The sequence below is a fragment of the Alligator mississippiensis genome, chromosome 1 (genome assembly GCF_030867095.1).
Source record: "Alligator mississippiensis isolate rAllMis1 chromosome 1, rAllMis1, whole genome shotgun sequence".
Classification (NCBI taxonomy): Eukaryota; Metazoa; Chordata; order Crocodylia; family Alligatoridae; genus Alligator; species Alligator mississippiensis.
In genome coordinates this window covers 143,266,179-143,289,028 of record NC_081824.1, presented here as the reverse complement: position 1 = coordinate 143,289,028, position 22,850 = coordinate 143,266,179, and the positions used below count along the sequence as shown (strand labels likewise).

Genomic DNA, 22,850 nt, shown 5'->3' with positions numbered 1-22,850 from the left:
GTGCGAAGCTTCAGTCCCTGATTCGATTTGGTGGAGATTCGGCCCAATTTGGTGGCTGAATCTCTGAATCTGAATTGAATCGGAGGACCCTTTAATCTCTCCAAATCAAACTGGAACCGTCTGAATCGATTTGGAAAGATTTGGAGATTCAGTAATAGAGACCCCCTTAAATGTTTTTTCTATATACCTCAAGGTACCAGGTGGCTCGTTAGTGCTGAGATGCTGGGGCTCATGGAGCATCCCACAGAAGTGTGTGGGGGGGGTCCCCAGTGCTCTCGGCAGCACATAGGTGACTTAGGGGGTGCATGGGGGTGCACATTTCCTCCCTGATGGGGCTGGTGCCCCCCTGATGGCCGACACTGATCCTGTTGGTAGGGTTGGTGCCTCCCCTGATAGGGCCGCTGCCATTGGCAGCTTCTGCAGGTGCCACCCCCCCCGAATCAGAAGGCACCAGTCATTCATGTGGCAGTGGACACAGAAGTGAAACAGAAACACTCCTGGTCCACTTCTGGGTACGCTGGGGAGCATGTGGGCCATCCCCCACCACGCCGCGTCCGCTGGCGAGCGTGTGGGGGGGTGGGCCTCCCTGCCCTACCCCAGCTCAGCTACTGGTACCTCCTGTGTCTGGAGGGGCACCAGGGTCCCCCTGAGGCCAATTGGTAAGCCAGGGGAGCATGGGGGAGGGGGCCCAGTGCGCTCCGCGGCAGACCTGGAAGTGGATCCACTTCTGGGTTTGCCACCGAGCACGTGGAGGGCTCCCCCGCACTCCTGTGGGATTCATAGACTAGTAGACATTTGGGCTGGAAGGGACCCCAGAGGATCATCAAGTCCAGCACCCTGTCCCAAGGGCAGGAATTCAGCAGGGATCATAGGATCTCAGCACGATAAGCATCCAAATGTGTCTTGAAGGCGTTCAAAGTGGGTTGCTTGAAGCACATCTGGTGGCAATCTATTCCAAACCTTGGGGGCTCAGACAGTAAAGAAGTTCTTCCTTATGTCCAGCCTGAATCAGTCGCAGCGGAGTTTGTGACCATTCGATCTTGTCATCCCTTGGGGGGCTCCGGTGAACAGACGTTCCCCCAGATCCTGCTGAACACCCCTGAGAAACTTATAGGTGGCCACCAGATCACCCCTGAGCCTGCACTTTTCCAGGATGAAGAGTCCCATGGCTCTCAGCCTCTCATTACAAGATCTCTTTTCCTGACCCCTGACCATGTGTGTGGCTCTCCTCTGCACTCTCTCAAGCTTCTCCACATCCTTTTTGAATTGTGGAGCCCAAAGCTGGATGCAGTACTCCAGCTGTGGCCTCACAAGGCCAAGTACAAGGGGCCAATGACATCCCGGGATTTGCTTAAGAAGCATCTATGGATGCAAGCCAGCATTTTGCTCACTTTACTAGCTGCAGCATCACATTGACCACAAGATGAACATGAGCCTTCAATCATGACCCCCAAGTCCCTTTCATCTGTAGTGCTAACCAGCGTAGCACTACCGAGCCTATAAGCATGCTGCAGGTTTTTCCTCCCAAGGTGGAGAACCTTGCATTTTTTGGTGTTAAACACCTTCAGGTTCTCGTCCGCCCATTTCCTGAACCTGTCAAGATCTGCCTAGATCACCCTCCTGTCCTCAAGTGTGGATGCTTAACCCCAGAGTTTGGTGTCATCGGCAAACTTGGCCAGTCTGTTTCTGACACCAATGCCCACATCATTGATGAAGATGTTAAACATTATAGGCCCTAGGACAGAGCCTTGAGGGACCCCGCTGGTGACCGTGCACCAAGAAAGTTGACTTCCATCAATCACCACCCTCTGGGTCCTACCACAGAACCAATTCCTCAGCCAGCAGATCATGGTGAGGTCGAGGCCGCAGTTGGCCAGTTTTGCCAAGAGTTGATCATGGGATGCCAGATTGAAGGCTTTTTTAAAGTCAAGATATACGACATCAATCTCTTCCCCCTTGTCCAGGTGATAGGTCGCCTGGTCATAAACGGAAACAAGATAGGTCAAGCAAGACCTACCTGCAACAAACCCATGCTGGGTATCCCTCAGGATATTGCCATCAGCTAGTCTGTATAGGATGGCCTCTTCGATAATCTTTTTCAAGACCTTCCCCAGGATAGAGGTCAGGCTGATGGGCCTGTACTTTGCCGGCTCTACTTTCCTCCCTTTCTTGAAGATAGGCACAACGTTGGCCTTCTTCCAGTCTTCAGGCATTACACCTGAGCACCAGGAGTTCTCAAAGATCCATGCCAGGGGCTGAGCTATGATACTTGCCAGCTCCTTGTAAACCGTTAGGGCCGGCTGACTTGAAGGTATCAAGCCTGTCAAGGTGTTCCTTCATGAGGTCAGCTTCGATGGAGGGCAAGGAATCTCCCTCACCTGGGCCTCTCTGACCCACAGTGGGCAGGGGCGTCCCATGGGACTGGTGAAAAACCGATGCAAAGTACCCATTTAGCAAGTTTGCTTTTTCATGGGCATGGGTTGTCAGTTGTCCCATCTGGTTTAGCAGGGGTCCAATGTTGCCCTTGCTTTTCCTCTGGCTCCCCACATATCTAAAAATGGATTTTTTATTGTCCTGGATATTTGTAGCTAGCTAGAGTTCCATTGCAGCCTTGGCTTTCCAGACCTGCAGAAAGCAAACCAGGATCAGAGCAGAGTATTCCTCCTTGGTGGTGGTTCCAGTCCTCCATCCTTTGTAGGTCTTCCTTTTAATACTCAGGAGGTCTGCCAGTTCCCTGCAAAGCCAAGGGGACTGCTTTTCCCTTCTGCTGCCTTTCTTCCAAGATGGGATGGACTTTGCTTGTGCATCCAGGATTGCTCCCTTGAGGAGCAACCACTCATCCTGAACTCCCCTCCCCTTTGGGTTGTGGCCCTCTAGGGCCTCACTGACAAGCCTCCTTAGCTTGTCAAAATCAGCTTTCCTGAAGTCGAGGGCTTCTGTATTACTGACTGACTTGCCAGCTTTATGGCAGATGGTGAAGGTGATCAGCTCGTGGTCACTGTCACCCAGCTTCCCTTTGATCATTAGGTCGCTGATTAGGTCATCCCAGGTTGCCAGTATGAGGCCAAACAGCACTTTACCTCTCATCAGCCCCTAGACTTCCTGCATCAGATAGAGTTCATTCATGCATGAGAGAAAGCTTTGCAACTGCTAGGATTTGTCTGAGTGCTCCTCCCATGAGATGGAAGAATTTAACTATCCAGACATGACAACCGTACACCGGGAGCACGTGGCCTCAGCCAATTCCCTGGCAAACTCCTGGTCAAGGTCTTGACCCTGGGTAGGGGGTCTGTAGTAGACTCCCACCATAGTATCCCCTGTGCCGTGTTCCCCACGGATTTTAACTCAGGGTCTCTAGTTGTCCACCGTGGGTACCGATGTTGGCTTGTAGGGACGTGTAGCTCTCTTTGACATAAAGAGCTACGCCCCCGCCCCTTTTGTCCACTTGATCCCTCCTGTACAGGGTATAGCCGTCTATACCTGTGGCCCAGTTATGGGTGGAGTCCCACCAGGTCTCCATTATCCCTATGATATCATAGTTATTTGGTTTAGCAGGAGGACAAGTTCCTTCTGTTTATTCCCCAAGCTCCTGGCATTTGTGTATAGGCACACAAGTATCCCCTTGGGGGCCCTTGCCTTGCCTACAGTTTATTCCAGGGCTGGGGCCAGTATGGGTTCCCTTAAATGCCTTGGCCTGCTGGCTTTGCAAGGGTTGCTCAGCAGGCCAGCAGTGGCAGTAGTCCCCCCCATCCCCCAGAGGGTTTAGTTTAAAACCCAGGTGGAGCAGGTCAGCCAGTCTGGCTAAGAAGAGTCTCCTCCCCAGCAGAGAGAGGTGGGGGCCATCCCTTCCCAGCAGCTCATGGACTGTGGTCATGGAAGCCAAAGCCTCCTGGATGCTCCATGTGCCCCAGCATCACAGCATTCACAAGCTATGCTGGTACTTCAAGGTATGTAGAAAAAACATTTAAAGCCGTCTATGTCCGAATTGCTGATTCTCTGAATCAGCATCAAATCTTCAGATTCAGTTGCAGCTGAATTGAATCGGGGACAGTGATCTGAAGCAACAAATCGAATCACTGTTCCTGATTCGGGCTGAATCTGAATCCGAATTGAATAGGGCCTGCTTCGCACACCCCTAATAGCAATGAAGCAGGAAGACTCCCTCCTGTGGTCTCAACACTTCTGTCACCAGGATACAGACAGCCTGGAAGAGGATGAGGAAGAAGTTTCTTGACTGAATAAGAATGTCAGGACAGGGAGCTAGTCCTGGGGATGGAACAATGGTGGACAAGGAGTCCATGAAGGAGGAAGACCAGGAAGAAGATGCGGAGTCAGAAGCAAAAGGGTTCAGATTTAGGAAGGACAGACAAAACATGCGGTAACTTTTTAGAGTATCCTCCCCTCAGAACCTGGCATAAATCCCAGGATCATAAGTCCTACCATGCCTATACTACTACAAAATATTTGTGAAATCTCATAGTCAAATGTGTGTGTGAAAGAGAGACAGCTACCTCTATTGTGACTGGTCCACAGAGAACAATTACTGCCAATTACTTTCTTGCCTCAGCTTAGTATTGTGGGTCTAAAGGTCCTACTCCTGCTGACAACCCATACAAGTATCAATATGAAGCTACATGGCAGAATGTTTTGTTTGTTTGTTCTACTTTTTAAACTTAGTAAAGGATGTGCAGGCAAGCCTAGAGAACAACTGGATGCAAAGTCAAGCACAGGGAAGTTAGGAATTGTCAGAATTAGGTTGCCTAGGCAATCTTAAATCTGCCCCTCTGTATGCATTCAGGACTGACAAAACTGGTTTTAACTATGTGATTCCATGCTTTTTTTTCCCTATGGGGCTTCTACCTCATTTGGTGTACAGATTCACAGTTGGGGTCTTGTAGTGAAGGAGACTGGTGGGCTCTGTCTGGAATATTTTTTTACAACAGTTGCAGCAACTGGAAACATCTGGAACCAGTTTCTGAATACACAGTTTACTGAATGGTGTGGACACATTTTAAAGCAAGTGAAACAGTTAGTTAGTATATTGATAGATGCATCCTACCCAGAACTACTGTTGTGCTACTAGATTGGACTTATCATAGGTGGTGGCAGGCTGAGGCTAAGGGGGCTCAGTCCCCCCCCAACATGGGGCAGTGGGTAGGACCGCAATGCAGCCCAGCTGCGGGCTTCAGGCAGCGGCAGCAGGGGTGGGGGGGATGTGCATGCAGCCAGGATCACATCCCAGCGTGTGGATCACTGTCTGCTCAGCATGGCAGGCAAGTATCAATCTATTCTGTGAAGACGAAGGGGCTGGAGGAGAGGTAGATCAAGGCCCCTGTGGTGAGGGGAGGGAGCAGGGAACAGGCAAGGGCAGAGGCAAGGACTGGGTTGAAAGGAGCCCTGGCTGGGCTTTGCACCCTGCTGCAGCTGCCCTGGGAGCGGCTCAACACCACAACTGCCACTGCTAGACTGCACTGCACCTCCTGCCCCCACGGCGGTGGGATGCACGTAGTGTTGTGCAGGTCTGGAGGCAGCAGCAGCTGCTGTGGGGTGCAAAGTGCAGCCTACAGCAGCAGCTGTCTCCACCCTGCGCACAGATTTGGGGAAGGGCATGTGCCCCCAGGGCCTCTGCTGGGGTGCGCACAGCAGCAGGAGCCCCCTCGCACACCTGGACAAGCTGCCCGGGCTCCGATTGTCGCACCGCCCGTCCAGGATCCCATTCACCCCAGCCCCTGTCTCTTCCTCTGCTCTGCTCCCTCCCTCACCGTGGGGGCCTCAATCTGCCCCCCCCTTCCTCCACAGACTTAGTTGCAGAAGCGGAGGGAGTACACATGCACAGTCTGCCTCCTCCCAAATAATACACATGTTCTGGTTGTGACTGTTGTTAGGTGAGTTCTTACTTCCTGAGCATAGTAATAGAAGGATTCATTTACCAAAGTTTTTCTTTTTTTTCCCCCCAACTCCTCCCAAAGGGTTCAAGTAAGGACCACATGACCCATTCTCTTTTTCACTACAGGTTTCCCTCGATTTATGCTGTACATGTGTTGCTGGAGAATGGCGCATAAATCAAATTTGCATAAAGAACCCGCTTTACAATGTAACAAATAGGGATAGGTTCCCATGGCAGTGTGGGAGTAAGGCTGGGACTAGGGAAGGGGCAGGGGGAGGAGTCCCGCTCCCAGGGCTGCACAAGGCAGCAAAGCAGAGGAAACAGAGCGTCACTCACCCCAGCCCCTGCTGCAGCAGCTCTGGGAGCAGCTGGCACCAGCTGCCTGCAGCCACTGGGCTGCACTGTGTTTCCACCTGTCCCCACTCATCTCTGCTCCTGGGCTGTGCGGTGCCCTGGTGCAGGCAGCTGGTGTCGGCTCCTCCCAGGCTGCTGCAGCCAGGGCTGGGGTGAGTGGGGCTCTTTCCCCTTTCCCCACAGACTTACTTGCTTAGGTGGGGGGGCATCTATGCTGATTGCATGAGTGAATTTACCTGCGTATAATGAATTATGGGTCTAAATATTCTCATTGCATTAGAGCTAATTTGCATATAAAGAACCCACATAAACCGGGGGAAGCGTGTACATTGTAAGCTTGTCCAAAGGGCATTTTTATTGTTTAGGGTTTTTCTTTTTCTTTTCTTTTCTTTAGTGTTTAATACCTTGCTTGCGTACTGTGACTGGGAAGCCCAACCGAATGGCCTTAAAGGTGTCTCAAACGCTGTTTTCCTACCAGAAGTTCTTTCCTGGTGATTTCCTACCAGAAGTTCTTCTTTGTGCATGCCAAAAAATAAAAAATCAGGTGTCACTACTGTCAGAATGACACCAGGGGGAGAATGGGGCTGGGTGGGAGGCATGCCAATAAGCACACCTAAGACTCTGAGAGCCTAGGAGTGAGGCTGGATACAGCCTACTCCCACGCCAAGCAGCAGCTATATTACATTTTATTTTGGGGTTTGGTTTTGTTTTGTTTTGTTTTATCTGGCACGCACCGAAAATGTGCGTGTGGTTATTTTCCTGATAGCAGGAGGGAGAAGGTATAGGCATACCTTCACGTGGTGGAAATAGTGTAGCTGCTGCAGGAACACGGAGCCTCTAGCAGACTAATTTACCTTGCTTATCAGTGATCTCCCTCTTAGACTGTTTCTGGTATTCTACAGTTGGCTCAGACCTGCCTTGCTGCAATAAGTGACAACTTTTGCAAGCTGCCTTTGTTCTTGAGCCAGGGGTACAAATGAATTTTCTGGTTACAAGTTCAGGAAATGGCCACAGATGCCATAATAGTCCCTCCTCATCTGGATATATTTATAAAGTACCTATTTCCCCATTTTTTTTCTCTTGATAGTGCCTCAGATTGCAAATATAGATCATTATGCATCAAATAAAATAATTATATGTAAATAGCAAATTGCAATTAATATATAGACCAAAGACATTTTCATGCACCCAAACCTTTAAAGGGCCCACAGAGAACCCAGCACTGGACAGTCAGTCCCCAGTGCTGGACTGCCCATGCACCTTTTAATCTTGCTGCTGAGCCGCACACTGATGCTGGGCTCCCTGTGCATTGGAAAGTTTAAATGGCCTTGCAGGTGGCCCAGCACCAGGGAGCTGGTTTCCAGTGTGGGACTCCCCACATACTGACAATTTTAAAGGAATTGGGGGCAGCTCCTGAGTCTGGGCTCCGCACAGGGTGGCCATTAGTCCGGTTTCATATTGGACCATCCTGTTTTTCAACCCTTTTCCCCCTGCCTGTTTCTGAATGAGAAACAGACTGCAAACAGTCCTGTTTTTCAGTTCATTGGTGGAAATACATGTCAATCATTTGTCCTCATGATTCAATTAGCTGTGCCTAGAGGTAAGATGGTGCACAGCCAGGAGGGGCAGGGTTCCAAGCCAGTCTGGAAGGGAGGGAGGTGGCCTTTTTATGGTGGTCCCACCCCTTGCTGCTGACTGGCAAGAGGACCCAGTGGCCCCACCCCTCACTGCTGATTGACTGAGGTGGTGGCAGCATCCTTCACCAAGGGGATGTCCTGTATTCTGGGGATGCATCAGTGGCCACCTTAGTTCCCCACGTGCCCTTTAAATGAACGTGCCACACATTCAAATTAAAGTGCAATATGAATCAGCCACAAAGATATTCCACGTGTAATAAGTAACATCTTTGTGACTGGTTTGCCATTTGTATCACAAGATAGATTTCTTGAACATGCAGCCTGCTGCAGTGTACAGTACTATTAACACAATCGCACAATAAATATTATTTTAGAGGGGGACCATAGTCATGTCCTTTTGTCTTTTAGAAGCACTATCTCCAGCATCTTCAAGGAAGTAAAGTGCAAGTGCTTTTATTATCTGTTTATTTCTTGAGTCAAATAACCAAGGTGGCATTCAAAACTAGTCTCAATGTGGGAAGTGTATGCATCTCCATCAGTGATTTAAAGAGTGCTCATTACACTTGCTACTTCCTATGGGAGCTACAAAACAGCCTTTTGAGGCCATGTGGCAATAATTGTCTCTGTTCTCCACTCATAAGTCTTACAACAATGGGTGTTAATGCAAGAGAGAGGCATTGGTAGAGTCTTCTGTGATAGACTTTGTTTAGCCCTTCATAAGGAATTTTTCCTCCCCTTACTCCATAATCCTGCTGTACAATAAAGCTAGTTTATATTTTTACCAGTGAAGCTCATAGGCACTTTAATTTCAGTTGTAATTGCTGTCATGGCTGTCTCTCTTATTTTTTCCCCCTCTTAACTTTGTGTGCTCATGCAGACCTTTTGTGGAATGGCAGCCGTTAGGATTATGTCTGTTTGCCTTGTGTCCTTGGTAGCAAAGAATTCCCGACAATGAAAGGGGGACTCTTCCTGCTGTGAGCAACGGGCTCATTGAGCAAAACTTTGATCCCCATCCAGACACACATTCTTTGTAAATAGGAGGGGGGAACAGTTACAAACCAAATCTCAAACACATATTTTGCTCATCTTGAGCTGGATGCATAAAAATCCTTAATTGAACGGATTATTTTTTCCTGATTGTTGGGGCTTCAAGTCCTTGATCTGAAACTGAGCTGAGCTGAGATTATAGATTAATACAGAGCAGGGTACTCACTCATCCCACATTCACCCTATAACCCATCTTCTCTCTCTACAATTCCCACAAAAATCTCATGCTCAAAGAATATCAGGTCCCTATTTTGAATATGTTCACTCTGTAAGTATTGGGGTGGGCCCTGCTCACTTTCTAGATTCTAGATACAGCCTGAAAGATGCCTCTTCCAACTAGATATGGTAGTGCCTACAGTGTAATATAAAGACAAAGTTAAAGGTACTTAAGAAATCCTAAATCACATTAATGGGAATTTCCTGGCATTCTAACATTTTTCTTATTAAATTATATTGTTCTAATAAGATTGAAAAGATATGATGAAGGTTTCATTACTAGCTTACTGGCTATTTGTTTGATGGTTTAAGATTTTTTTTTGGTGGTCTGAGGATTTATCTGTGACATCTTGATATTCCAACAGAATTTCTCTGGTAAAAAAAATTGCCCTGTGCATTACTTCCATAGGCACACTCCTGAAACTTTGGGTCTTATGTATACTTTACAAAATCTGTTGGTGTCAGTGGCTTGAAGAAGCTTTGCATTGTGTGGAGCTATTACCATGTGTGCTGGGAAACTACCAAGGCTCCTTTCAGCAACTTGCAGCATCCTGTCTCTAGAAACAATAAGATTATGGCAGCTAGGAATGCCTTAAAGTAGGCATTGTTGCACGTACGCTATTTCCAGACTGGGCAGAAACATTTCTTGATAAGAGTTTTCCACTTTAACTCCCATTTAAAGAAGTTTTTTTTGCTTTGTTTAGACACAGTAATTAAGTCTATGTCTGTGAGTGTGTATTACCCGGAATAATTGCCTTTTCCCCCTTTTTTTGTAAAAGACAAAATTCCCAGTAAGCGAATGAAGTGATACTTGAAGATTTTACATTTCTCTGGGGATGGTGAAAAGCTGTTGGTGATCAATCTGCTGTCCGTGCACATATGTTGAAGTCATCTACTGAAAGCCTTGGAAACAAAGCCTTATACCGATGTACTTTGTTCTCTGGAATATATTGCTACCCAGTTTTGTTACTTAACTATAAGTGAATGAAAATATTTTAATGAATCAAAGCATTTGTGTAGTAATTTGAAAATATACTTCTAAAATCTATCCCAAGTTTTGTCACAACCCTATTTGGATGTTCTTCAATGAAAGGCAGCAGGAAGCAAAAGTTCTGTTGTGCATTGAATATGTACAATGTGGCAATTGTTTTGAACCAGGAGTGTTCACCTCCATGTTTTGATATCTTTTGTCCAGGGTGACGAAAACCAAAAACAAATGATGAAAGATAAAAAAAGGCAGAAGAGTAACAACCAGCCAACACTTCATGAGGTAGACAAAGAAGAAGTAATGAAACAGGCCCTTTTGGAACAGGTAACTGTAGTGCAATATGTGCACGTAGCGCAGCAGTTGAAGACTTAGTAGTTTCTAACTCAGTACAACTGGAATGATCATTGTTTCAACTCAAAGGATTTTCCATGTGTTGTCCTGGTGGTTTCTACAGTGGTTATTCAATAAAGCTGTTCATTAGTTGGCCAATGATAATGTTAATTCTGTGCATGCCCACTGTTTAAATTTAGTGGTTTATTTTATTGTAAGTAAGAGGGGAATGGGCTTAACCGTCCAGTTCTAATAACAGAATCCGTCCTCACAAAGGCACTCCAGGTACCTAAAGACTAAGGCTAAGGGCAAACAGGAAGACTCATAAGATCCAAGTGGTCTAACTACCAGTATAATTCACAGGCGAATCAGGATACTTTTAGCTGATGGCCTTTTAGATATGGCAGCTTGCTTATTATTGCCACACTTTGTCACTGTTTGCACACTGTTTGAAGATAGCCTATTAGAATATACAGCTAGGTATCAAATCAAACTAAGCTCAGCCTTATGTGGACAACATGAATATCTGTTTAATTCTGTGACAGTTGTCATGTGTGATATGAAGTAAGGCAGTTTGTTTTAAAAGAAACCATCTTTTAAACATATGCTTCACTATGCAGTAGTAATGTGGTTGGTAGATACGGGGGGATGTCTACCACTAGATTCTGAGATATGATTAGAAATGATATGCTTTGCATGCCAGCCCCAGCATTGCTGAGCACTAAAGCAGATTTTCCTTTAGGTCAGGTACTTCCCATAAAGTTTTGAATGGCAGTGCCATGCAATAGTGTCATGGCCATGATGTTCTGGGAGGTGCCAAAGCCTTGTTACTGTATTGAGGTACAGCAATGGGTGTTTTTTCTGTTCTGTCTAAGCCTCTAATGCACTTTCCTTTCAGGAACTCAAGCTTTGTGAAGTTTCTTTTCTCTTATTTTTTCCCTCTTCTTTCCATTGTCTTTATACATATACAGTATGTGCAATATATACAATATGTTGCCCTGGCTAAATGGTAATATATATGATGTATCAACATTCACTGGATAATTGACGTACCTCTGTTACCAGGGGCCCCAAGAAACAGAGAAGAAGAAAACATTACACAATAAACCACACACTGTAAATGGGATTTGCAGTTTACTGGGGCTTGAACCATGGAAATTCCCCTGCTGTGGCTAGGGCAGAGTAGATAAGGAAGTGCTCCTCGGGGACCCATGAGACCGGTTCTTGCTGAACCAAACTACAATCAACATTGCCACCTGCTGGGGCTCATCTTAACTTGGCATCTTTGCTGTAGTTACATTACAAGCACGTTGCAAGATACAGGACATTGTCTGGCTACATATTTATTGTCGGTGCATGACCTATTAGTACATTAGCACTTTAAATGAATGCATAACAAAGGCTCCAATTCTTGTGTTCTTTATGGTGTTACAGTTAAGAACACAGGATCAAGTGGGGAAAAAAATGAAAGGAAATACTAGCAAATTAAACCTGTTCTCCAGCCTCTAAACATCTCATCCCAGCTAACCAGTATTGGCTTGTTACATTTCCATTTGCAGCATATTATCTTTCTGTAAGGTATTCTGTATAATGGCTTTCTGCTGGATCAAATGAAAAATAATCGGGCCTTTATCTAAAGCACCTTAATAATGCACATTCCTAGCGTAGCCGGTGTTCCAAATCCCAGCAGGTGTTTGGCTAGCATAGAAGTTGTATTAAATATTGTTCCTGAGAAGCCCAAAGAATCCTGGAGGAAGTAGGTGTTTTTGATATGCTTTTTGTTGCAATAAGGCAATCTTAAATATATCAAAGATCTTTAACTTTTTTTCCTCCTTTTTTCATTTAAAGACACTGGAATGCAAGTAGTGTAACTAGAATCAGCTATTCAAATAGTTTTTTAAAGGGCTTTTATTTTTTTTGAGTCATGATTTTTTCATACACTCCAAAAAGAGCCTAAACTGAAACCACTTTGATTTTATTCTTTTTTCCTGGGTTTTATCTGTCACCTCAGAAGTATGATTGCAGCTGCTTTATTCTTTCTAAGGGTGTACTTGGTAGCTGTGTTGGTCAGAGACAAAAAGACTTACAAAAAAACTAGAACTCTTGGTTCCAAAATGATACTTTTTATTAGACCAACTGGAAAATGGCAAGAAAATTGTCCTTTTCTGCCATTTTCCAGTTGGTCTAATAAAAGGTATTGTTTTGGAACCAAGGGTTCTAGTTTTTTGTATGTTATTCTTTCTAAGGCTTTGTACAGAGCATTCCTGTAAAGCTGATGTATGACAAGAAACAGCAGTGCACGCCGGTTGCAGGTTCTTTGTTGTGAGTGCTACATAAAAACAGTGCTTGAATGAGTGGGCATTGTATCAGAATGTAGCCACAGCTCTGTGTGCATGTGGCCTATAACCATGGTTTCGCTGGCAAGGAGGTGGTGGTGAAATGTGAAGTTAACCAACACGATAGAATTATCTGCTTTCAGACTAGCACGTATGTCTCTCTACTGGAATATTTTCAGTTTTCTACAGCTACTTTATGAATAGCTTTTGTATATTTTAAATAAAATCTAAGCTCCATTGGGTGTGTCCCAGGCAATTCAAATCTTAAATGAGTTTTTTTCTTTCTCTTTCCAGAATCCGCCCCCCCCCCCACCCCATTGTTTACAAAGGAGGGTTGGTTGTGACTGAGTGGGCCTAATTTTGCTTTAGGGGCAAAATTCTTTGCTTACTTCTGCCTTGGATTGCACAGGACATCACTGCAGACTTTGGAAGAGCCCTGTGTCTACTGTAGGGGATGGTACTGCAGGCTTAACCACTGGGTGGATGAAAGCAACATGTTCTTCTGCTCCCTCCCCCATGCAGATGCTTTACTTTTTCACTGATATATCACTCGACACAGTCACAAGTATCAAAGATTCTCACAGATGATACCTCCTATTATTTCTTCAAGAGCAACTCAAGATGCTCCTACTTTACATTCCCATGTTCTCCTGCTTTGAGGGTTAGGAGTCCTACTTTCCCATGTACTCCCTGCCTGTATTTAGAATTCAAATCAAATGAGTACCTCTGGCTAGAAATTTTTTTCCATAGTTAATTTTCCCATTGGGAAAATGCCCAATTTGGTCAAAAATGAAACATTTTGTCACAGTGAAATATTTGGTCAAAAATGAAATGCCACAAATTTCAAACATTCCTGTTTTGCAACAAAAATTAAAAAATGTTTCACAAAGGTTGAAATGTTTCAATTTACCCGCTTGTGGAGGGGAGGGAAGAATTTTTCTGATTTTCTATTTCAAAATGGTTTGTATCAGTTTTTAATACTAAAAATACACTATAAAAGTCAAAATTAGAATGAAGCACTTTTGTCAGAACTGTATGCTTTTATCTTCAATGGGGGGGGTTCTTTTTTTTCAGAATTTCATATCATAGGTGATTTCAAAGTATTTTGGGTTCTGTTCTAGAATGGGGGAAAATGAAATAGAAACACAAACAACTCCCTGAAACTAAAAAAAAAAAATGATTCTCAGTCAGTTCTAGGAATATGCCTACATTTTGAATAGGAAACTACCTGAGACTAAGAAATAGAGACTGGTTAGGGGGGAAATGGACCTTATATTAAAAATAAATAATAATCCCAAATTTAATACGGCTATATTTTTTCAGCGTCATCATGAAACGTACAAGAATCTCCAGAAGCTGAAAAATGCCATGTATGTGCACCGTAAAGATTTACTGAATAAGAAAGTTCAAAAGCAGCGAATTCAGATCCAAATGTCTGATCTCAGGTTCAAGCAAATTCTTGAACATCAAGGAAGAAAAAAGGTAGGAATTTTATATGGGGGAGAAAGGGAATTTGTTTACTCAAAGTATAGACTGGGAAATGTTGGTAAGAATGGAAGACTTGAATGGAAACCTTTTGCTTTCTTTTTGAATTTGAGAGTTGTTTCAGTGTTTGCAAAAATCTTGCACGCTTGCATGAGATTTAACTAACTGTACATCCCTGTTCCTATTGAAGGATTGGCAGTTTGGTTGATTGATAGCTTGTAAAATATGGTCATTTCCAACCAAAGGACTTTCTGCAGGCAGAAAAATGGCTAAAAGCCTGACTGTTGCTTAAGTTTTTCCAGGCTAAGATTAAAAATGCTCTCATTTGAGTCACTAAAAAACTGATAACAAGTGATATAATCAGGAGATGTGCTTCCTTGTACAGAGTAGGGTAATTATGTCAAACTCATGAAAGTACTAGGATGCATCCCCAGTGGACCTGGCTTTTCATGGCAGTTTTGCAGGTTGCTAGCAGGGATATTTAATTTCCTACCAATATCTAAAATCTGTCCCTTTGATAATTCATTTGTATCTGTCAAGGCTTCCATCTCCAGAAGGGGTTGTCCTTTCTCTTCCAGTTTACAATATCTGGTCTCACATGCTATAGGAGAACAAGGAGACCATTATTTGGTTCAGAAATGGGAATTTTGCAATGGCTGAATTAATAAAAAGATTTTTATTTGTAAAAATAATCTAGTCCCATTTTCTTCTGAAAGTAATAACAGCAGTTGTAAGAGCAGAACTTTATGATACGCATTTTCTTCATTTCTCATGCCTGGCCAGTTTTCTATTCAGCTGACTAGTCAGAGCAACAGGGAGAACTCTGGAGGGAGTAAGGAAGGTACAGGTTCAGCATAGACAGCCTTATTTTGGTGTCTTATATTTTGCAATAAAGAGTTTTAAAAACGCATCACAGCTTTGAGGCAGAGAAGAAGGCTGGCAGGCAAATGGTGAGAATACACAGAAGTGACTCGTGAACAGTAGTTACTGGTAAGTAACTTCTCTTTTTCTAAGGATATTGAACGCAAAGTGGACTATATATGAGACAATAACATGTGTTTTTCTGTTTATCATGCAATAATTAATTAAATCATCAAACCATGTTTTCCTTACCTAACGTACTTGTGAAGGCTGCAGCATACAAACCAAAGTTAAATGTTGGATCCCCTGTTTAAATCTTAGTGAAATTACAAATATCTCCCTAAATGAATTAGAGCTTCTCAGAATTCTTGTATTATGGTGTTGTGTTCTCCGATAAGAATGACTAACTGCAATTGCATAAGCATGCACATTTTACTGGTATCTTCTCTATGTTCTTTAAATGCCTACACTGTTAACACCAGTGAACATCATAATAGTACTACCGAGTGAAGCTCACCATCATTCATTTTCAAAAATCTTTTAGAATTTTTTAATTAAGTAGACTGAATGTAGCCCTTTTAACATTTGCAAACCCAAATGTTTCACAGCAAGACGTTCAGTATTAGGCTTCTCTGGAAGCCGCAAATGTTGCACTTGCTATTTCAATATCAGCTGCTCTATCCACCTTGCTAAAGGGACCTTTCTAGATTTCTCATGGGTGCCCTTATTTCCTCAAACCAACTGGTTTCCACAAGATGGCTTCATGTGGGACTTTGTGCCTTAACATCTGTATATATTTGTTTCACCTATTCCAGTATTTCCTTCTGATTCTGTTGTAGAAGAGCAACTGGTTGGTAAGGGACACTGAATCTTTTGGACTAACACATACACATTTTGCACTGGCCTAGCTCCTTTGCAGTTTGTATGAATATTGGGCCCTCAGTGTTTTTGGGAATCAAGCCCTATATGTAGTTGACTAAGGCCCTTTATGTAAGTGACTAAGTAGCAATGAAACTGTTCAACTCATGCAAAGGAAAAGTCTGAACTGCTTGGGCAGCTATCTTTCCTTGTTGTAAGCTACAGTCCACAAATACAGTAGAGCCCAAAATGACATCTCTTCCCAGGGTTTGATTTTGTTTATATACCTCTGTGTTTTATAATGAAGTCTAGCTCAGTCCTTCTTCTCAAGTTTGACTGTTCTATGGTTTCTTCTCAGATCTGCTTAGTTCATACCTTGGATACTTCTCCAAAGACTGACTTCCACCTTCCTTATGAATAGTTGAAATAACAGAAACTGCTTAGTTACATACCCCATACAATCAATATATGATAACAAGCTGAGATATTGCAAGCAATTACTGCCAGCTTTACACATACCTTGGGTTTTTTTTATTGATGTACAACATTCAATTAGAAGTCTGGGGATATAGCTTATTGTGGACTTGACTCTTATTCTCTTGTTTATTTTTTACATTAGAAATTCTGTTCATATGTCACTTTTCTTAGAAGACCTAGCAGAGACCTGGAGCATTAGTCAGTGGCTTTGTACCCAATTGTATCAACTAGAGAATTTCCCTTTTGAGAATTAATGTAAATCTCCTTTTGAAGAAGCGGCCAAAAAAATTGAAACTGGGTAATAAAGCATTCTGGACCTTGGTGATTCACTAGAGGTTAAATGGAAAGAAATGTAGAGAGAGCATTTCTGGATGATGCTTCATCCTACATTGACAGATAAAGCTGAGGACTCTAATATGTGCAAGTGTTTTGGATTTTGACCTCAGGATCAATTAGCTGTGCAATTCATGTTGGTGCAAGCTGACTTTACTTATGTTAATAAATGGGACTTTTTATATGAGTAAAGGACCTACAGTCTAGCATGTTTCACATAGTGACACATACAACAATGTGAAAATGGGCTCTAATTGTGTACTGGTCCCCATAAGGTTCTCTGGGAAAAAATTGTGGTTTTTGTAAGGTGTCTATAGGGTTTATAATACAACAAAGTAATGAGTTATGACTGGTGTCCCCCGGCAGCATTTCAATAATAAAAAATAATAATCATTTTCAGGGTACCTGAATTGTCTTACCAGCAGGATGCAGGTGAAATTGGGAAATGCAAGAGACAAGATTTTGCTAGGAAATACAGTATTTCACTGCTGTTTGTGATCATGCAGCATTATGATGCACAGGGTTCTTAGTAGTTTGGAGTTAAAACAATTGGACAGCAATAAGTCTGCCTCTTTAATTGTTTAAAGAGGTCATTAGCCTGAAGTTGACTAATTGTATGATCACAAGCTGCACTAGGTGGCGCTTATATTATGTTTGATTACTGTTACCAACAGGATAAAAAACTGTAAAACCAAAGAGGTTTGAGGTTTTTTGATGAAAAGTTCAAAGTAAGAGGGAAATCAACATGTTTTAGTTGAAAATCTTTTGCTTGGTCAAATCAGTTTTGGGGGAAAATATTTCAGCCAATCCTACAATGAAGTCCTGAAGGTGGATGAGGAGACAGGGAGGAAGAGAATCGTGTACTTCCCTTGGGTATTAGAGGCAGTTTCAGAACATTTAATCCTTATTTTAAATGCAGAATAAATGTTAAATTTATTTAAATGCCAGCCACAGACAATCTGGAAACCAAGTTGGTTTTTAATACGCACATCCAGGTTTTCTTTTTGTTCCTTGCTGCTTCATACATGTCAAACGATGCTGAAGTTTGTTCACATTTCCATCACGCTATTCTTTTATTATGTCTTATTCTAAATAATGGAGTTTTATGGAATTCATTTTTGGTTGGCCTGGAAAGAGTTAGTTAATTTTATATTTCATTGCAAGATCTCTGAGCAGGGAGTTACACCAATCTTCTAAGATCCAGGCCAGTATTTTTTTTACCTCTTCTTCTTTTCCCCAACCACCCCGGCTTTCTGTCATTTTTAAATGTATGCAACTTATCAAGCTTGAACAGGTTCTAGAGACCTTAAAAAAGGAAGAAAATATAAAAGTTTGAGATTTAAGGTGAAAATTCTGTTTTTTGTGAAACTTTATTTTAGGCAGTAAGAAAATAAATATCCTTTTCAAGATTTTTTTCTAATATACTTTGTAAAGAACAATTACATTTGAAAAAAATCAGTACACTGTGTGCTTTCCTATGGAAGCTTCTACCAAATGGTTATGATCTTACTGAGGCCTACAAACTTTCTTTTAAAGTTCACCAACCTTTGTCCATTGTTTTTAATATTTCAAACAAAATAAGATGTTTTTGAAGGACAACTTGCAGGATCACGTGTTGCTAACCAGCCACCTTAACAACCCTAAGATATCTGCAAAGAAAAGAAAAACCAAGTTTATGAAGATGTATCACTAGCTGAATCCAGTTCACTGCTCTCCCTCCATAGAACCCACTCCTGCCATTGTCAGAGATGGTATCCTGGGCTAGGTGGACTAAACAAACACAAAGTGAAGTGCGTTTTTATACAACATATAATTAACTTTTGGGAAGGTAATTGTTACAGGGGACAGTGGAGGCTAATAGTATAACCAGATTCAAAAATAGATTAAACAAATTTATGGAAGGTAGATCCTTCTGGGGCTATTAAATACAGCGGTCAAGGATGTAACCTCAGGCTTAGGACTTCCATTCCATGTATACTTTCTACAGACATTTCCATAAAGGAGTCTAGCTCTACAACAGATGGTTTTGCTGGTGAGAGTGAAATTGAGGTTATCATTCACTCAAGGGTTATTTGTGTTAAATTATAGCTGCCTTGCCCTTCTTTGTTCTGCAAATACAACCACACAAATCAGATTTTTTCATATAACTCATACTTATTCTGAAAAAGAACATAATTATTGGTGAGACTTTTTTGAGGCCTGGTAAGATATTTCTTAAGGGCCTATCCTCAGTGTCAAAACAGGAGTGTATGTAAGTGTATTTAGTTTAGTTACAAGTCTGAGCTATCCCATGTTTAAAGTATAGGGCAACTAATATACCTTGGATTCCCCATCACGTAAACTTCCTGAGGTCAACTTCATGGCAGACTGTAGTGTTGACTTTCAGTATGTTTACCTTGTGGTAAAATGAAAGGAGGCACGGTGATCTGTGCCTTACCTGAGTCAAGCACTCGGCCTAGGAAGCAGAGCTCCTTAGAGGAGCAATCCCTACTCCAGTAGACTGGAGAAGTCACTACATAGTGTGTTCTGTCTCTGCTATCAAGACTGGCCTAGTCGTATGGATCTGCAGGACTGAATAGCGCGTACTGTTTCTAGGATGCTTGTGTCTCTGAGGGCATATCTTTACTGCAGCAGTTATTTCACTTTAACTGGTCTAGATGGCACGAGAGCTACCTCACTGTGAAACAACACCTAAGCAACACTGGTTTCATTACTAGCACTAAATAATTGGATTGGTGGATGTTGGCTTATGTTATCTTGAGTTAGCCTGTATCCACAATGAAGTACTAGGTGGAGTGTCAGCAGTGCTCTAATTTAAATCTGCACCAGCAGATACTCCCAGATCCGTGGAAATGTCCTGCAGACTGAAACATGACCCGTTCATAGTCCAGAGCCACCTGGTTGGTAGTGTAAGCAGTGGTTCTGCTTTATATTAACTGAGCTTTAGGTTATAACTTGAGCTTCTGTGAAAGGGCAGAATGTCTCCTTGTTTATCATGGTCCTATCTGAAATGTGTTGCAGGCTCCATCTCTTCCCTATTATTCCTTTAGGCAGTAATTATCGATGTTTTTAAGACGAGGCATTTCTCATTAGATTCTTGGTACCTCTCAAAGTGCTAGCTCTTTGCTTTCACTCATTTTTTGATTAAAGAAAAGAATAAAACCATTCTTGTGTTGCAAACAATTCGGAAAGAGCACCACAGGTCAGAATGGCTACAACACCCCGGATTCCTATTGGAAATCTCAGGCATGCATACATCTACACTTGACTCATGCGATAAGCCCAAACAGTGCTAATATTGTGTAGCTCTCTTGCAAGGATCTCATGGTGTTCCCAGGTGCCTCAGCACCTGACTTGAGAATCACTACCTTTCAGCTCTTCACAAATGCATGTAGTAGGTATATTACCAAATTCCCCCCAGACTCAGTATGCACCAGTGCTGAGAGCCAAGAAAGTAAGCCGGGGTGGGGGGAGAGCCATGTGGGATGGGGTGTTGGTTCACTGGAGGGGTCAGGGAGCTAAAAATAACCTCTGGTCCTAGGGGTTGGGGGACAGAGCCTCCCCACCCCTCCAAAGCCCTACCACAGACCCTGTGAGCCCCTCTGATCCTGCCAAACCCTCCCAGATCCCAGCAACCCCCTCCCCACAGACCCTACCTACTGCCTTCCCCTCAATCCCCTCTGCCAGCCCCCCCACCTCAATTTATCATAGATCAGGTGGCCATTTTTAACTTGATCTAACCTCTTCCTAATCTCCACAAATGTGTGTACAGCCCCGCAGTGTACCGCTGCTTGTTTTTCACACTTACAAATGCTTATCCTGCTCTCTGTGTGCAGCTGCCATGGTGCAGACCCCCTAGCTTCTCCTCTCCATTCATGTTTCGATGGCCTGAAAAATGCTGATGATTTCTGGAGAACTTTGGAAAATATTGTGCAACTTGGGGTCCTGGTCAATGCTTAGGCTTCTAAGCATGGCCACAAGAAAAACAATAATTTTTGTTTTAAAACCCTTCATAGATGGAGCTAAAATTTGAATTAAGGTTGGCTTATAAAAACTATACTCCTGATGCTGGATTCTCCCCAGGCTTTGCTAGCTAATTTGGATGGGGACAAACATTGCTACAAATACCTTTATTCTATAGAAAATAAGTTTCATAGAGAAGCAAGACTTACAGCTTAGATACCTACTAGCCAAGAAGAAGGGATTTACATACTGCTTTGACACCATTTGGCCACATCTACACTATTTAGCCAAAACGCATTAGAAATCAGCTCATCTGGTTCTGAGTAAATTTTGAAAAGGACCTAAGATGTTTTTGAAACTTTTAACAGCTTGCTTCATACCCCAGGAAGTTTGATCCAGGATTTAGTTTTTATATTAACAACCTCATGTTGTTATATATATTTTCATGATTTTTCTTTCAAACTTCAAATGAGTCAAATACACCTTCCTTTGTAGTGTCTCCTGATTTGAGTATAAAACAGACTTATCAACCAAACTGAATGTGGCTCAATTGATTTTTTTTTCATTGGTCCTACAAGAAATGGGAAAACAAAACAGTTGAAAAATAAATAAAAAATAACTACAAACTGTCAATAATAGCACACTGTGCTTAGAAAGAGGTAAAATGTTCACAATATGATTTTTAAATCAATAGTGTGCCACTAAACTTAGTTCTTGAATTCAGTTCCTGTAGAACTGGGTATATATTTTTCTAGTGCATTGTGTTCCTTTCTTATTTGCTAGGGAAATTTCAGGAAATTAGGATCTTGGGTTTTTTTTAATACTATCTCTTCTAAGTATCTAATCTTCTGTGTGGTGTTAAAATCTTTTTATGACTCACAAATAGTTTTGTAAAAACTATTGTAATGTCATTGGGGGGAAAAAAAGATATTACCATTAGCTGAGAAGTAACCAGTCAGGATAAAATTATTCAGGAATGAAGATCCATTCAAACAAGAAACAACCAAAAAATAAGCAAATTTAAGATGAGTTTTTTCAGTCCTCTAAGAGACTTCAGATAACAGCGTGCTGTGGATGTTTAGTGATGCAATATTTTGCTGAAAGAGTTGTTTTCTTGACCCAGTTAACATGAGTAGTTTTTTATTCTAAACAGACCTGGCTACTCTCTTGAGCTTTAAAGACCGCTTGAATGGAGAGTGACAGAGTTAACAGTCTAATTTAATAGGCTGACTGCAAGTCATCCTCAACTTAACTTGAAATTAAAAATTCACAATCTGGTTCTCTCTGCAAGAAAGGGGAGAAAAAAACTGTTTAAGAAGGCTAATATATCTGGTGCCACATATCTGGTTCTCTCTACAGGTCCATGTTAAAGAAGAGTTGTAGACTTATTAGCATCCTATTAATATGTGCATAAAATGTAGTCTGTGTCTCAGCCCAAATACACAAGTTGGGAAATCAAAGAGAAATCCTTCACACCTTTTGCTGGCTTCATCCTGAACTTTTATTTATCTTAAAACAACTTCCTTAAGAGAATTTCCTCTTCTAAAGGAAATGCTTTTTTCCATATTTAACAAGGGACTATTGCATTGAATTATGTTTGTAGCTACATAGTTCCCAACAGAGAAGACATTCTTTAAATATTATATTTATAAATCCTAAATTTGACTTTTTTAAAGTAGACATTTATCTAAAAAATGTAAAATGTTTTAGGGGTTTTTTTCCTGCCTCAAATACATAGCGATTTGTTTAGTAATGGATATTAGTTTACTTTACCACAGAAAAATAGATTTTGAAAACGATTTTTTCTTAGAAAAATACTGTTGTAATAGCTTTATTTCATGGTCTCAGCCATTATAGTAAATTTTGTTTCTGAGAGTCTAATGGTTTATCTTCTTAAGAAAATTATGCTAGTTTAATGTAAATTGGTTTTAAAATGTTTAGTTAATACAGGGAAAATTCCCCCGTAGATACTCATTTAAATTTAAAGAGGGCTTATTTCTATTTAGGCTCTTAGTAACCAATAGATTTAGGTTAAATTGATTATTAGCTCTCTCATACTAAAATGAGAGCATCTACAA

At 42.2% G+C, this 22,850-nt stretch overlaps 1 protein-coding gene across 3 annotated transcripts in view; it reads left to right on the top strand.

Annotated features, from left to right (window-relative positions):
- LOC106737578 (uncharacterized) overlaps positions 1–22,850 on the top strand; it is a 91,598-nt gene that overhangs the window by 12,917 nt on the left and 55,831 nt on the right. For all 3 annotated transcript variants that reach the window (XM_059714824.1, XM_019479710.2, XM_059714826.1), the window contains exons 4-5: positions 10,337–10,453; positions 14,119–14,277. In XM_059714824.1, coding sequence (XP_059570807.1) covers positions 10,337–10,453; positions 14,119–14,277 — 276 coding nt within the window. The remainder of the gene's footprint in view (positions 1–10,336; positions 10,454–14,118; positions 14,278–22,850) is intronic.